The sequence below is a fragment of the Panthera uncia genome (genome assembly GCF_023721935.1).
Source record: "Panthera uncia isolate 11264 chromosome A1 unlocalized genomic scaffold, Puncia_PCG_1.0 HiC_scaffold_17, whole genome shotgun sequence".
NCBI lineage: Eukaryota > Metazoa > Chordata > Mammalia > Carnivora > Felidae > Panthera > Panthera uncia.
Genome location: NW_026057577.1, coordinates 84,424,972 through 84,442,536, shown reverse-complemented (window position 1 = coordinate 84,442,536; position 17,565 = coordinate 84,424,972). Strand labels below are relative to the sequence as shown.

At 38.3% G+C, this 17,565-nt stretch overlaps 1 protein-coding gene across 4 annotated transcripts in view; it reads right to left on the bottom strand.

Moving 5' to 3' along the window:
• The window catches only part of MAN2A1 (mannosidase alpha class 2A member 1), a 166,564-nt gene that overhangs the window by 109,563 nt on the left and 39,436 nt on the right, over positions 1-17,565 (bottom strand). For all 4 annotated transcript variants that reach the window (XM_049647694.1, XM_049647695.1, XM_049647696.1 and 1 more), the window contains one exon: positions 16,560-16,731. In XM_049647694.1, the coding sequence (XP_049503651.1) occupies positions 16,560-16,731 (172 nt within the window). The remainder of the gene's footprint in view (positions 1-16,559; positions 16,732-17,565) is intronic.

Sequence of the window (17,565 nt, the reverse complement as noted above, 5' to 3'; positions counted from 1 at the left end):
GAACACAACATAGGCTCCCAGAGAGCATGAACCAGGATATGCTGTTTTGTTCACTTTTCCACGCCCAGCCCTGAGAAGCATGTTTGGCACATAAATAGGCACTCTGATAGTTGTGAGATGTAAGAGGGATGTGTAACGAGATTCTCAGCTCAGCTTTTTACAGAGAGTTTTACATTATATGAAGCTCGGAGACATACACAAAATAAACCGGTCAGCACAGGGCCAGGTGGAAAGGAGTCTCGGAATAATATGAGGTATGAGGTGGTACAACCTAGAAAGTGGTAGGAAATATGGAAGAGGAGAGAGACAGGAGGCGTTTTCATGAAAAATCAGTGGGAATTAAGAAATCAGGGGTGAAAGAAGAAAGGATTACAGCCCACATGGCTTGGGACTGTTAATTCCTGGTGTCTAATGGTGGGGCCGTGTTAAACACACAGTGCAGTTGAGAAGAGAGGTCACTTTGTGATCATAAACGTAAATTTGGATAAGGCTGTTTGATATGACAGTGAGACATCTAAAAGGAGCTAACTGTAAAAGAAAAGTTAAGGAAAAGAGGCCGATATAAAAATTAAGCTTGAGGGGATTAAAACAAAGAGGAATCAGAGAAGGATAGGAAGTCAGGAGAAACAATCAAAAGGAGAGTCAAGGACCAAACAGAAGGGGGAAAAAAAAGAGAGGCAATAAGAAATGTTAAAGATAAAAAGAATCTGAAACATTCTAGAAAATAGTGATGAAGTAAAACCTGCCATTCTACTTGATAAAAGCCATTTTTATAGTTAAAAAGCTATCATGTAACTGTGGCTTACTCAAAAATAGACACTTTGGTGGGTCAGACTATAAAGCTATGAAATCTATTTTTACGGTATTTATACCATTGGGACGACTGTGGCTCAGTCAGTTAAGCGTCCCATTCTTGACTTTGGTGCAGGTCATGATCTCATGATTCAGTTTGTGAGATCAAGCTCCGCGTCAGGCTCTGTGCTGAGTGTGCAGCCTGCTTGGGATCTTCTCTCTCCCTCCACCTCTCCCCTGCTCATACTCGCACTGTCTCTCACTCTCAAAATAAATAAACATTAAAAAAATAAAATATTTATACTATTAAAATAGCAGATTAAATAAGTGGAAAAGAATGGGACATAGTTTTATTTATAAAAATTTAAATCGTGTGGCTAGAACCCACAAACCAAGAGATCATGACCTGAGCCAAAACCAAGAGTTGATGCTTAACCGACTGAGCCACACAGCCCCCCCCCCCAATGTATATAAGCAATAACAGGAAAATAACAGGAAAGCTATGTTAGCCTACAAAAAAGTGCCATATTTAAAACTGCCACTGTTAGCAACATAATGCAAATAAAATTAAGATGGACCACAACTGTACATTTGAGACTTTAATAATTTTTTTAATCACATAACAGGAAATACCTATAACTACCGAAAAAGTTACTTAGAAAAAATACAGGTGCTTCCAATTTCCATGTACTCCATATTCAACAAGCATCACCTGAGCTATTTCTCTGCACTAGGAGAATACAAAATCAAAAAAGACATGCTCCCTCCATAGGATCTATTGCTTAGTTTCTGCCAAGAAACTGGCTTTTGGCAAGTTTTTTACGTGTACAATTTTTCCTCATACTTCCTAATAAACATGAGATCTAGAAGCAAAAGTGAAAAGACAGGAAAAGGGAAGGAAAGAAAATATATATGCACAGCAAATCTAGAAAACAGGAAACCAGGCACTAACTTTCAAAATTAACTTTCAAAATCAAAACACTCCTGTTTCACTCTTTTAAATGGCTGACTTGTAACTACTGGTAACAGCATCACACATTTCTATGTTTCTATCATTTCAATGCTTAGGAATTTGGTATAAAAAGCTTAACTAAATAACTGATCAAAATTAGGCTCACTTTGCCTAAGATGTAGAATTTAACTTAAGAATGTACTTGCCAAGCACATGAAGCTGCAAATAATTTTCTCTGAGTGTCACTTTTTCCCTATGTAGACATATCACACATTTGGAATTTGGTCACACACAGAAGGATAGACTCAAAGAGCTTTTTTCCCTAATGGGGAAATTGTTACAGATAACTTAGTAGTAAAAAATGCATCATTTAGCAAGCTTCAAAGAATCACAAATTAATTTCACATGAGAAAACGAGTTGAATTTGTAATCATACATCTGGGGAAATATGAAATAATACAAGATGATGTACAGGGATTCATTCTTAAATAAAAATTTAGTTAACTGGAAAATTCAAAAAGATGGAGGCTCCCGATGAATCAATTAATACCCTAAAAACATTTGCTTATCATTTGCTTGATTCGTATGCCTTTCATGGGAAGTACCTAATAAGAAAAGTAAAATCTGTTTTAAGATTCCTCATATAGGAATAATTGGGGAAATTCGTCATATACTTGTCAATATTGTTGATGCCTGTCTTTAAAGATTTAGTACACGAGGCACAAATGGCAAATGAGTTATCTCCCATCATTTCTTCCTCACTTCATTCCAGCCATACTCCTTCTTTTAGTTCACTGTCCGTGCAATCTTTCTTCCTGGAATAATACCACCTCCCCCCAGAAACCATCTACCTCACTGGCTCTTACAGATCCACTGGGAGCCCGTTGTAGCCACCATATCCCATCCCACCTAAATTGTTATCTTTCATGAAAACCCTAAAATTTCTTTCATAGCATTTATCACAAAACCTAATTACACACTGTCTGTTTACTGTCTTTCTCCCTCAACAGACTGTAGGCTGCATGAAGGCAGGAGTCTCCTCCGGTTTGGTCAATATTTACTACTCAGGGTTCCTTTTAGAAAAGGGTACCAAGACCTCATAAGACAAGTGAACAAAGAATGTGAAGCATTTATTTCAGAAATTCTTGGCTCCCCAAACTGAAAAGAAATTTAGTCTCACTCAGAAGGAAGTGCAAATTACAACTTCAATGAGATGCCACGTTTACTCATCACACTGGAAACATCAAAATGTTGTGTGTGACGTCACACTATGACATCAAGGATGTATGGACACAGGTATTGTCACATATTGCTGGCAATAACTATCAAATTTTAAAATGCATATATACTTCTGTACATATTCATTAAAAAAGTCAAGAAGTATTTTAAAGTATAAAAATAAACAAAAGCATTATGTACACTACATATGAAGATACCTTCCATGCATTCACAAAAGACCAGAAATAAAACTACATGGGCATCCACTGCAAAGAGTTAAATAAATTAAGGTCCACTGATAATATAGATTTTTATACCATCTTTAAAAAAGGAGCTCTTCAGAAGCACCTAGGTGGCTCAGTCAGTTAAGCATCTGACTTTATCTCAGGTCATGATCTCGCAGTTCATGAGTTTAAGCTCCACGATGGGCTCTGTGCTGACAGCTCAGAGCCTGGATCCTGCTTCGGATTCTGTGTCTCCCTCTCTCTCTGCTTCTCCCCCAGTCATATTCTGTCTCTCTCTCTCAGAAATATATAAACATTAAGAAAAATTTTTAATAAACAAACATCAAAAAAGAGGGGGGAGGGTGGGCTCTTCTCTCCTGGAAGGTTCTCCAAGATATTAAGGTTAAAAAGCATGGTACATACACAAAAATAAACTCAAAATGGATGAAAGACCTAAATGTGAGACAGGAAATCATCAAAATCCTACAGAAGAAAGCAGGCAACAACCTCTTTGACCTCAACCACAGTAATTTCTTACTCGACACATCTCCAAAGGCAAGAGAATTAAAAGCAAAAGTGAACTACTGGGGCCTCATCAAGATAAAAAGTTTCTTCACTGCAAAGGAAACAAACAACAAAACTGAAAGGCAACCAACGGAATGGGAAAAGATATTTGCAAATGACATATCGGATAAAGGGCTAGTATCCAAAATCTATAAGGAACTTACCAAACTCAACACCCAAAAAACAAATAACCCAGTGAAGAAATGGGCAGAAGACATAAATAGACATTTTTCCAAAGAAGACATCCAGATGGCCAACAGATACATAAAAAGATGCTCGACATCACTCATCATTAGGGAAATATAAATCAAAGCCAAACTGAGATACCACCTCATACCAGTCAGAGCAGTTAAAATGAACAAATCAGGGGACTATAGATGCTGGCAAGGATGTGGAGAAATGGGAACCCTCTTGAACTGTTGGTGGGAATACAAACTGATGCAGCTACTCTGGAAAACAGTGTGGAGGTTCCTCAAAAAATTAAAAATAGATCTACCCTATGACCCAGCAATAGCATTGCTAGGAATTTACCCAAGGGGGATACAGGAGTGCTGATGCACAGGGGCACTTGTACCCCAATGTTTACAGCAGCACTTTCAACAATAGCCAAATTATGGAAAGAGCCTAAATGTCCATCAACTGATGAATAGATAAAGAAGACGTGGTTTATGCATAAAATGGAATACTGCTTGGCAATGAGAAAGAATGAAATCATGCCATTTGCACCAGTGTGGATGGAACTGGAAGGTATCATTATACTAAGTGAAATAAGTCAGAGAAGGACAGATTTCATATGTTTTCACTCATATGTGGATCTTGAGAAACTCAACAGAAGACCATCAGGAAAGAGGAAGGGGAAAATAGTTACAAACAGAGAGGGAGGGAGGCAAACCACAAGAGACTCCTAAATACAGAGAACAAACTGAGGGTGGATGCGGGGCGGGGGAAAGGGAAAATGGGTGCTGGGCATTGAGGAGGGCACTTGTTGAGATGAGCACCAGGTGTTGTTTGTAAGCCAATCTGACAATAAATTATATTCATAATTTTTTTTAAAAGCATGGTATAATACACATTAGTATGGAAATTAAAAATAGAAACAAAACAAATAAAAAAAAAAACCCACAGCAAATAGATTCTGATGAGGATGCAAAGTAACTGGAAACCTTGTACATTATGGGTAGCAATGAAAAATGGTGCAATTGCTGTGGGAAACAACATGGGGGTCCTGCATGTCCTATTTAAACATAGGATTACTACATGATCCAGTAATTCCACTGCTGGACAGATACACAAAAGAATTAAAAGCAGGGACCTGAACAGATATTTGTATACCTATGCTCATAGCAGTATTATTCACAAGAGCCAAAAGGTAGAAATAACCCAGGGGTGCCTGGGTGGCTCAGTCAGTTAAGCATCTGACTCTTAGTGGCTCAGGTCATGATCTCATGGTTCCTAAGTTCCAGCCCCGCGCTGGGCTCTGTGCTATTAGTGCAGAGCCTGCTTGGGATTCACTCTATCCCTCTCTCTCTCTCAAAACAAGATAAACTTAAAAAAAGAAAAAAGAAAAGAACAGAAAGAAACTACCCAAATGTCCTTTGATGGATGAATAGATAAACAAAATGTGGTAAATCATGCAATGAATTATCCTGATTCAGCCTTAAAAAGGAAGGGAATTCTGACACATTTCAATATGGGTGAACCTTGAAGACTTTATGCAGAGTGAAGCAAAGCCAGACACAATGAGACACATACTATATGATTCCACTTATGAGGTACCTGAAGTAGGCAAACTTCTCGAAACAGAAAATAGAATGGTGATTGCCAGGGGCTGAGGTGAAGGTGAATGGCAAGTTCTTAACAGGTACGCAGTTACAGTTTGAGATGATGAAAAAGTTCTAGAGACAGAGGAAAGTTATGGCTGCACAGCAATGTGAAGAATGGACCTAATGCTACCAAATGGTACACATAAAATCACTAAAGTGGTAAATTTTATGTTATGAATATTTTACCACAATTTAAAAAAAAACTCCTAAAAAAATCGGTACAATGTGCACAGCATGCTGCCATTTGCATAATACACATGCATATGTCTTTGTACATATGTATATATTACATATATTTTCCTGTATATCTAGAAAATAAGTTTGTTCACAGCAGCTGTGTCCCGTGGGAAGAACTAGATGACATGGAGACAGGGGTGGTTTATCTCTTACCCTTCACTATGTACCCTGCATATACTTGGACTTACATTAAAACATTAATGAAAAATTTTTCTAAACTATAAATGTGATACTCTGATTTCTCCTAAGCATTGAAAACTAACACAGCCATAGCATAAGATGGTCATAAAATTTTATTTAAGAATATTTCCCATATTAGATGGCTCAATTAATCATTTCTGTAAAGTTTTAATAAGAGGATGTTCTGTATGCAAACTGGTGTAGCCACTGTGGAAAATAGTATGGAAGTTCCTGAAAAAATTAAAAATAGAACTACCCTATGACCCAGCAATTACACGACTAAGTATTTTTACCCAAAGGATACAAAAATACTAATCCGAAGGGATACATGCACCCCGATGTTTATAGCAGCATTATCAACAATAGCCATTTATGGGAAAAGCCCAAATGTCCATAGACTGGTAAGTGGATAAAGAAGAAGTGGTATAAAAAGAATGAAATCTTGCCATTTGCAACAACGTGGATAGAGCTAGAGAGTATCATTCTAAGTGAAATTAGTCACAGAAAGACAAATAGTGTATGATTTCACTCATATGTGGAATTTAAGAAACAAAACAAATGCTCATAGAAGGAAAAAAGAGAGAGACAAACCAAGAAACAGATTCTTGGGTGTAGAGAACAAACTGATGGTTACCAGAGAGAAGATGGGTGAGGGATTACGTTAATTAGTTGATGGGAATTAAGCACTTGTGATGAGCACTGGGTGTTGTATGTAAGTGTTGAATCACTAAATTGTACACATAAAACTAATATTACACTGTGTGTTAGCTGCTGGAATTTAAATAAAAACTTAAAAAAATGAAAAGAAAAGAGGCTATCCTTTAAATATTTCACTGTATAGTAAGTATTACTTCATGTTCTCATTCTCCAAAATAAAATAAATGTTCATTCAAAATGAATCAGAAAATACATAAGAGGTTAAGGAATAGAATTTAAAAATCTAAATATCTTGCTATAAATGCATAAGGGGTCATGGTAGAGTTTTTAACCAACTTATTTTACTTAATACTATACCATGAGCAACCTATCTTTCCATATTAATAAATAGACCTATCATTATTTTAGGGCTGCAATGTATTTTCTAAAAGACTTTTAATTGAGACAACAACACACAATATACATGTGTTTAGTCTGATCAGCTTTGACAACTGTTTACATCCCTGTAATCACCAAAACAAGATATGGACTATTTCCATTAACTCAGAGAGTTCCTTCATGCCTCTTTCCAATCGTTTCCTACCTCAAGTGCCCCCAAAGAGAAAGACATTCTTCTTACTTCATGATTTCCATCATAATAGATAAGCTGAGCTACTCTTACACTTCATAAAATAAAATCATACACTATTTACTCTTCTGCATCAGGCTTTTTTTTTTTTTTTTTTTTTTTGCTTTATACGTTCTTTAGAACGTATTACATATTAATACGTTTTTATTTAGAATGTATTTACATATTACTATGCATCTCAGTAATTCATTATTTTTCATCATTGAGGAGTATTCCATTGCACAAATATGCCACAAGTTTTTCATCTATTATCTTGTTGATGGGCATTTGAAATGTTTCCAGTTTGAAGTTACTAGGAAAACTTCCCTATGAAAATGTGTGAACAAGTCTTTTTGTGAACATGTTTTCATTTCTCTTAGATAAATTCCTAGGAGGGGGCTCCTAGGCCACATGATGTATGTTTAACTCTGGAAAACTCTAGTGGCTTTCAGAGAGCAGTTGTACCATTTTACATTCCCACTGGCAATAGGGCAGTTCCAACTGCTGCACCTTCTTCGTCAACCCTTGGTGTTGGCAGTCTTTTTGATTTTAGCCATTCTAAAAGGTTGGGGACAGAATCTTAGTAGTTATAATTTGCATCTCCCTGATGACCGTACATTACCCAGCCCAAGCACACACACTTTCCTCCACACTGCTGCAGCCTCAGACACTGCGTCCAGGTGTTTGAACATGCCAAGCTCTTAGTAATCCCTGGCCCATAATCACAATTCTCTTCTCATACCCTGGAATTCCTTCCCCACCCTCTGCCACCTCCTACATACCCGGCTAATTCTAACCGCCTTTCAGGTTTCAGCTTGAATACCACCACCTGCTTCAGGAAGTCTTCCAAGACCCCCTTCACGCATCCATAGAAGGAAAACACTTGATTGTGATACTGCATTTAATTATATGTCTTCCCTGCTCTGCCTTGAAGGATGGGATCAGGTCTGTCTTACTGATCACCTATATCCCTGGAGTCTAGCACAGTAAATATTTATTGAATGAAGAGTGGAGTCAATAAGGGAAGGTTTTGGAAATAAGATAATAAAATATTGTCTCAGCTGGGTCTTGAAAAATGAGTAATACTGAGATTAACCAGTGCACAAAAGGGGAAAAAAAAAACCCAAACAAACTCTAAGCTCAACTGACAGGCAAATTCCTAAGCAAGAAATAGCAAGAGTCTGCAGACACCCACGTGGCTCAGAAGGGCTAAGTGATGGGAGGTAAGGGTGGACAAGCAGGGAGGAATCACAGAGCAAAAGCCAGTGTGTGCCAGACAGAGGACATAGATCTGTACCTTTTGACACTGAAGCATCACTGAAGCATTTTTTTTTTTTTTTTTTTTTGGGGGGGACAGAGAGAGACAGAGCATGAACGGGGGAGGGGCAGAGAGAGAGGGAGACACAGAATCGGAAACAGGCTCCAGGCTCCGGGCCATCAGCCCAGAGCCTGACGCGGGGCTCGAACTCACGGACCGCGAGATCGTGACCTGGCTGAAGTCGGACGCTTAACCGACTGCGCCACCCAGGCGCCCCTCACTGAAGCATTTTAAAGCCAAGAAGCGACATGGACAAAATCATTTATTACAAGCCTAACTCCTGGTGAAATGGAGAACACCTGCAAGAGGCACAACTAGAAACGGGAAGACCAGGTGGAGGTTTTCAGAATAGCAGGAAACGAAGAGTAATGGGGCTGGAGCTGGGATTCAGAGCACAGAAATACTAAGGAGGCACAACTCACAAGGCTTGGGGATTGACTGGATGTAGCCTGAGGGCCAGTGGGAAGGTAGAGCACACAATAGGTCAGGGCACCAGCTCCAGGTCAAGACTGTCTGGCTCTGGTCCTCATGCCATACTTACTAGCTGGAGGACCCTAGGTGCATCCCTTAACACCTCTGCCTCAGTTTCCTCATAAGGAAACCTAAGTCATCTTAATTCATAAGAAAGCTATAGGACCAACTCAGTAAATACATGTAAATGCTTACACCATGCCTGGTATACATTAAGCACTCAGGAAGTGTTAGCTGTTAATATTATAACTAAATAGGGAAAAAAAGAAGTTGAGGTTGGAGCTTTGGATCTGGAAGCAGCCCAAACACCCAGTAATTAAAACAATAGTGTGGATGAGCCTGCAAAGTGAAGAGGAGAACAAGGGATGCCACCCCACAGGTGAGAAAAGGGACATTTAGGAAATGAGCAGAGGAAGAAACTGAGGAGATGAAAAAGGAATGCTCAGCAAAGCAGGAATAGGAACAGGAGAGAAAGAGCTCCGGGTCACAGAAGACAAAAATGGGAAGAATTTCAATGAGACTAGAGCGATCAGGGTCGCTGCTGTGAAGAGTACTCCCAGGAGGATTGAGGAAACATCCGATGCTGGTAGTCCCTCATGGCTTTTGCCAGTATCCACCATGTAAAGAGAAGCCACCAGCTGAAGTGACTGAGGGGTGGAAGAAAAGCAAAGCGGCCTCACTGGAAGTGAACAGGGATTGGACGAAGTGGGGAAGGAATACATACTTTTTCAAATACACATATGCTGCTGCTTCAACTATTAGCACTGAAGTTATTTTAGACACCGGTGAACTGCTTTGATTCCTTTGATGAAATGTTATGTATCTTTAGGCTCTAAACTCAATCCAAATCTGCAATTTACCTTGAACATCACAAGACACACTGTTAACTTCTCATTGCTCTGCAAATTTTACAGCAGCGTTTGGTCAAACACCATAAAATCTGACCTGTATAAAATGTATAATAAGTTAGCTTGTATAAGAACTTTTTCTAGAAACTGAAACCCAAAATGTACATCAATAAGTTAGGATTTATATTATTTAAGAATGTAATCTCAAACATTTCTCTGATTTCAATAAGCAAACAGAGGGTTAAGAAAAGAGAGTAGAAGGTTCACTTAAATATAGACCTAGGAAAAAAGATGTAAGAGAAGGGTAGAGAGATTAAAGATTTTGCATTCCTGGCAAAGCAATGAAACTCAGCAAGGTGACGAAGATAAAATATCTTCATTAACTGTAACTTCCATAACAATGCACCAATGGTACCCTTCCACCCAGCATGTATCTGAAGCCTTATTTCATACCAAAAGGTCCACACAGGGAAGCTGGTCAAGACTCTGGTAAACACACAAACTATTCTAGGTTCTTACAACTCATGGGGCTTCTTCACTGAACACCAGTCTCAACAGCAGGAGCACATACACTGTAAAAACTGTGTTAATGTCTCAGAGCTCAGAGAGGAAAAATGAATATGTAATATGCTGGGTGCTAGTCAAAGGAAATGCTAAGGCTAATGTTTCAGCTGCTTGACTCTGAATAAGGATTCACATTTTGATGTATTATAAACATCATGCAGTATTTAACTGCATTTAGCCGAAAAATATTCAAATACGAAGCCTAAAAAGTAAAAAGAATGTTAACATACTAGTCATTTTCAAAAATAAAACAAGCATAGACAGAAAATGTGCTGATTATTTAACAGGAGGCAGTTTCTTTTAAATGCACTGGCTATGTGTTACAAGTAGGCACCGTGACTATAATTGATTAAATTACACTGAATCACACACACAAAATAAAAAAGCTAGATGTTGTTTGCATGGATCTCCTTTAGTTAACTAGATTCTCATTTTTAAAAGCATGGAGCTGAATACTGTTGCCACAGGGGGTAAGAATCAAACAAGTCACTGCTAGAATAGATTATGGGATCATTTGAGTTATGTTTCTGTTAAGTTTCCACAATCAATTGGTATTCTTCAGGGACAATAAAAGCTTACATGGAACTCTGCTGGAATTAACAGGTTCTGTTCTGCAACAGCTAGCTTGCAAATTTAGGTACAGACATATAATCCATAGACTCATCTTCAAAAAGGAAAAAATAAACCATTGCATAAGCCTTATACTAGCAGTAAAAAAAAAAAATTCTGTCACTACTGCCAGTTGGGACAAGCTCAGAATTTTAAATAATAAGAGCACACCTATGTATTTATTAACTTTTCCCAAAAAAACATGCATTCAGGCAAGGAGAATTAAGAATGTTATGTTTAAGTAAATAGGGAAAAAAAATGCTATTACCCTCTTTCCACAGATAAACGTAATAAATGAGTAAAAGTGAATGATTATAACAAGAAGGGAGAAAACTGTGCCAAAGCTTGACCAGAAATAAAACTCGTTTGCCCTATTGTTGCCATAAAGCAATACATTCTTCAAGCAAAATGATATCATTAAGATCAGGCCTATATTCCAGAATATTTCCCATTGCCAAAACAGCATCTCTCAAAGGAAGGTTAAGACAAAAGACTGAACATTAGATTCTAATGTGCATTCCCACTCCCAACATCTTACCATTCTCTCTTCTTAGTATTAGGTTGAATCACGTGAAACTGACATTTTCGTACATCAAAAATGGTACAATTTTGGCAATATCATACAGTTCAACCTAAGTAAAATGGCCAAGAGAAAAGAAAAAGGGATAGAAACTTGCATCCAGATAGAATCAGGTAAAGGGGACTACCCTCATGCCATAAAACTGGTGGCATTTTTGACATACTGTGGAGGTGAAAGAAAGAATTCAAGTGTGAAAGAAAGAATTCAAGTACAGACTTGCAATTGCCCTGCAAGAGAAACCAACGAGGAGTCCCGAATCATGAAGAGAAAAGACTCAGAGAGAACTGGGCAACAGCCCCTAAGTTGGAGGGCCAAGGACTGAAGCAAAGCTGAATCCTGGGACAAACACTAATCACAGTCTTCATGCTTCTCTCTTTGGGCTCTTCCTACAAAAGTCTCTCCACCCCAAGCTCTTTACTGCTACAGAGGATGGCTCCCTAATACAGCCACACTGGGAGGAACCAAGCATGGCCTCACCTTACCAAAAGCAGCAGGCAGCAAGCCCAGTTTCCTTCAGACTTGGCTGGACTCTTCCCTACACTCTTATGAAGCAGAACCTTCAGACAGGCCAAAGCTCTTACTTGGCTTACAGGTCATATTAAAAAAAAAAAAAAAAAAATGCTACATGAAGAAAGCCAATCCTGGGCTGCGCAAAGAGCAGACACTTCATAAATTTCTCCATCTTCCCACAGTCCCAGCTCGTCTCTTCCCCTCGGCTAGTGTTGCTCACATCAAGGACATATTTTCCAGCTGCTGGGCCCCTGATGCTCATGCAGCCTTTCAGAATCCAGCTCTCCAACAAAGGATATGAGCAGGGGGAAATACATCAGCTAGCTTTCTTGTTTGCAAGCAACACCTGCCGGCTCTGGAGAGCAATGCATTGAGAGACTCTCCTGAGCACGCAAAACCGAGGACTAAAAGTCCAGGCTTAACGAAGGGCTGGAAGAAAATGAGGGGCCGTGCTACAGGGATCACAGGGACCATGTCACGGATGAGAAGAGTCTTGGGAATGCACCAGTGCCGTGAGGGATGGCCTGCAACCTTCCCTCCGTGTCTGCTTCCCCTGCTTCCATCTGTCACCCTCGCTTCACTCTCCAAAGATTCAGACCCTAGGAAATATTATACTGATCAGCTGAGCTCAGGTCATAGCTGGTCTGTCTGACCTGAGGCAGGAAGATGGAGAGTCTGACTTACGTGTGTGACAGACCATTTCCCAAAAGGAAACCAGGTGGAATGGATGCTGGCCAGCCATTTTAACCAACACCCACCACAAGGAAACAAAGTAGTCAGAACAGGAAGGAACTGGAAGCCTGCTACACTCTCTGTTTTGGGACAAATTCCAGGTGTGGACACATCTGTTATTGCTCAAGGATGAATAAAAAGGAGGAAAATACTTGGACTTACAGGGTACAATGTAAAGAATGCAGAAGGGCAAAAAACAAACAAAAACAGTTAAAACCAAGCATTCAAAGCCAGAAAAGAACACCTTCCATACCACAAAGAACTGAACCTGAGAGAGAAAAGAAACCTTAAGAAAAATCTCCCAAACACAGGAAATATAACAAAGAAATAAAAAATGCACGTGCAGAAGAGTCAGTAACCAGAAAATTTAATCCTAAAACAAAGGAAATAAAAACAGTAAGTAATAACAGCAGAAAACATAAACTGAAGATGTCTGAATTGATATATGGAAAAGTTAATAGTAAGTTATACACATACCTAGATACATGGTGAAAATTTAGAATTTTATGGATAAAACTTTTAAAATCCTAAAAACATCTGAGCAGGGAAGTGATGGGGGGGGCGGGGAAGGTTAACTTCACTGAAGCAATACATTAAAAAGGTTTTTTTAATAAAACATTAATTTTATAGTTAGATGCTTTTATTAAAAGATGAAGACTAGGGGCGCCTGGGTGGCTCAGTCGGTTAAGCGTCTGACTCTCGATGTCGGCTCAGGGCACAATCTCACAGTTCATGAGATCGAGACCCATGTCAGGCTCCGCACTGACAGTGCAGAGCCTGCTTGGGATTCTCTCTCTCTCCCTCTCTCTCTGTCCCTCTCCTGTGCACACACATGCACGCTCTCTCAAAATAAATAAATAAACATTACAAAAAATAAGATGAAGACTCTCATGATGACTTCAAAACTAAAAACTATATTCAGTGTCCAAGAGAAATACTCAGAGTGACAAATAAAAGTTAAAGTAACAAGAGTTTCCAATATTTATTAAGGACTTAGAATATGCCAGGCATTGTCCTAAGCATTTATTTCTATTCATCCAATCCTTGAAAAAAACCAGAAGAGGTCTCAATATTATCCCCACTTGACAAATGAAGAAAATGAGGTTCACAAAAGTAATATGCCCAAAGTTCACACAGTAGATGGGAGTGCCAGGATTTGAATCCAGGTAGCCTCATTCCAGTGACCAGCCATTTGAACTACCACTCTAAATTGCCTGTTTTTAAGGAAAAAGGGCAGCACAAATGAGGTAAATCCAAACAACTACAAGTGACTGGTAGTAATAGCACTTTAGTTCTTAAATGGAGAAAAGATAGTTATTTGTCAATGGTGAAAGATACAATTTACAATCAAGAAGAAAGAAATACTCAGCCCAAGAGTACCCAAACCTTATAGTAACTGGCCCACAGTAGGTGTTCAGAAAGAGTTGTAGAATGAATGAACAAATGAGCTAATAAGCCAACAAAAGATCAGGCATGAACCCTTAGGTACTGAATTTGAAAAATAAAACACCTAAAATAAAAGGAAGCTGACAGGGGAACAGTGGCAAAAAATAGGTATAGTTCCTTACGTGAAAAATTTTTTGTTTCAAAAACAAAAATGTGTTCCAAAGTGATTGATTAGGGAACAAATTTTGTATTGCTTAAGTGAAATTTTGTCCCTGAGAAACAATAAGTGAAGAAGGCATAAAACTGCACCTAGCTGAACCCATTCACATAGGAATATGTATCTCTCTCTCTCTCTCTCTCTCTCTCTCTCTCTCCAAGGTCTACCAGCTACCTCAGTCCACTGTCTTCATACCCATGCACATATGCTGAACAACTTTTGATCAGATTTCAGATAACTCACTTTCTACCACTTTGCACCAACTCACAACGTGTACCCTTGCTGACACCCATGTCCACAAGCAAGCTTTACGTCTTTTATTGTAGCATTATGTATTTCTTAATCATCTAACATACATAAAACTCTATTAGCATCTTTATTAGGTTCCCATGTTTTGTGTGTGCATGCCACTAACAAAGTTTTTGAGTGCTGCACCCTATCAAAAAAAGTCTGATGGATAATGATAGAAAACCAATTCCCTCCAAATTATCTTTAACTGTTTATGTCAATTTCCATCAAAACCCTTTTTTTTTTTTCCTTCAGTAGCGTAGGAAGATTTTAATAATTAATTCTAAAACTCTTTGGGAAAATGAAGTGGTCACTCATTAGAAGAATTTTTCAGTAAAGAAAGAGGAGATTTTTAACTGTCAACGAAGCATATCAAACCACAACTGCAAACAGAAAAGTCCATGAAAGAGGTCAGGAAGCCCAGAAATCAGCGCATATTTAAAGACAATAAAGATGGCACATCAAATCAGTAGGAAAAAACCGGGACATTTTAGATCTTAGGAAAGCGGCAGAGCACAGCATGGGAAGGAAACCTGTGGGGCTGGACAGGCTGCACCAGATAGCACACCAGCACGGCACGTCCCAGCTGGGTGACCCTGGACGACCAGTGTCTCTATCTGTAAAATGAGGACAGTCATTGTACCTACTTCACAGGACCGCTGCAAGGATTATCCGTTATCATTTGTGAAGTATCAGAACAGGCGCTAAAACAGTGAGCGCTGTACATGTGATACTAAATAAAAGAAAGCAATGCATGCTAAGATAATCTTTATACTCTTGGGAGCAGAGAGGAGGGAGGCATGGGGATCAGAACCTCCCACCATACCATATTAAAAAGATAAATTCCAGGATTTTAAAAAGTGAATGATAAAAAGTTAAACTGGGTGGAAAAAAAGGACTCTTCCTCTGATCTCTAGATTGGGAAAAACCTTTTAAAATATGACAGTAAAGCTATCAAGAAAACAGATTGATATGTTTGATTACAATAAAATGTTTAAAGCATGTATATGAAATGCTAAGATTTAAGAAAATAACTTGAGAAAAAATAAGGGTTAACGCATGTGTGTACAAACTTACAAATCAGTAAGAAGAAAATTATACCATCAAGCAATTCACAAAAAACTTTGCCTGTACATATGAGAAAGTACATAACATTATCAGTAATCAAATTTTCAAATTAAAATATTTCAGCCACCATCAGGGCACCTGGGTGGCTCACTGGGCTCAGGTCACGATCTCACAGTTCATGAGTTTGAGCCTCGCATGAGGCTCTGTGCTGACAGCTCAGAGCCTGGAGCCTGCTTCGGATTCTGTGTCTCCCTCTCTCTCTGACACTCCCCCGCTCACCTTCTCTCTCACTCTCTCTTAAAGATGAATAAACCTTAAAAAATTTTTTAAATATTTCAACCACAAAATTGGTCAAAGTTTTAGAAAAAAAAATATATTGGTGACCAAAACGCAGAGACACTGGTACATGGAAACAATCTTTCCAGGGGTCACTTTGATTATATGCTTCAAAAAGCATTTAAAATATTAAGCCCCTTTGACCTAGTAATTCAATTTCTGGGACAGAGTTGGAACATTAGGATTTCAATAGAACAGTTTCAAGTCACTTTCCCACAGACGAAGCAGAATCAAAGAAAAAAAAGATTTGGAGAAATATTTTAAGTTTCAGACAGAAGGCTAAGAATTTTCATCCTCTAAAAATTCAACACGTGTTTCACTGTATAATTAATTAATATTACCAAATTGCAAAAAAAAAAAAAAAATCTTAAAACAAACCTTTTAACAGCATCCTTCTTCGGCTTATCTATAGTATCCCACCACTTTGAAAGGTAAGAAATCTCAGACCACATAAATTTCCTCCGTGAGTCTTCTTTCAGCTTGATGACCATGTTATTAAAAATATACTGAGTCATCTCTCTAAAGTAGTCATCAAAAGTCTTCAACCAACCTAAATCAAAACACAAATATACAACAAAGGTCTGATTCATATGTCTGATTTCAACTCAGTCACATTCCATTACATGACCTTTGGATGCCCTTAGATGTTTCATTCATATGAAGACACATTTACAAATTTCACAAATATTTCAAGTAGTGAATTTCAAGTAGTGAAATTCCATTTGAATGCACATGACACTCAAAAAGACACTAATGCTACAATAACAAAAATACCCTGAAATCTGTACAAAGTCAGAAAGAAATGAGAAAAATGAGACAAATGACCTGAGGAAAAAAAGCATTTATTTATGCATGATAATTATAGTACCTGATTCAATTATGTATAATTTATCTCTAATGTAAGGAATTTGTCTTCATTTTAAAAATCTGAACAGCGTTAACAAGTTGGCAGTACTGTTCTCATCATATGGAATTAAGAGTGCATCCTTTCATACCACATCTGAAATTCTCTCCCCATTTTAGTAAGTGAAACTAAGAAAATCGTAAGTACAAACTATATCTAAAAGCCAGCAGCAAAGCAATAAGGTAATTAACAGCACTATTTTGAATACAGAGAAGTAGAATTCTGCCAAGCACAGGCATTAGTTTCCAAAGGCTGCAAATTACTCCATTTTTTGGAAGCACAGACTGACACTAATAAAACAACACAAGTGTATATGAAGTCTTTTTCAAAAGAAAATTGTAGATGTTAATGACTTAATTCTACGACTTTTCCTCCTTCTCAAATACCCTGGAAACTTTATCTAAAGATATTTGCAATTTCACTATAAAGAAACCTTTTTAACAAGACCCACAAGTCTAAGCATAGCCCTATCTGGCAGAG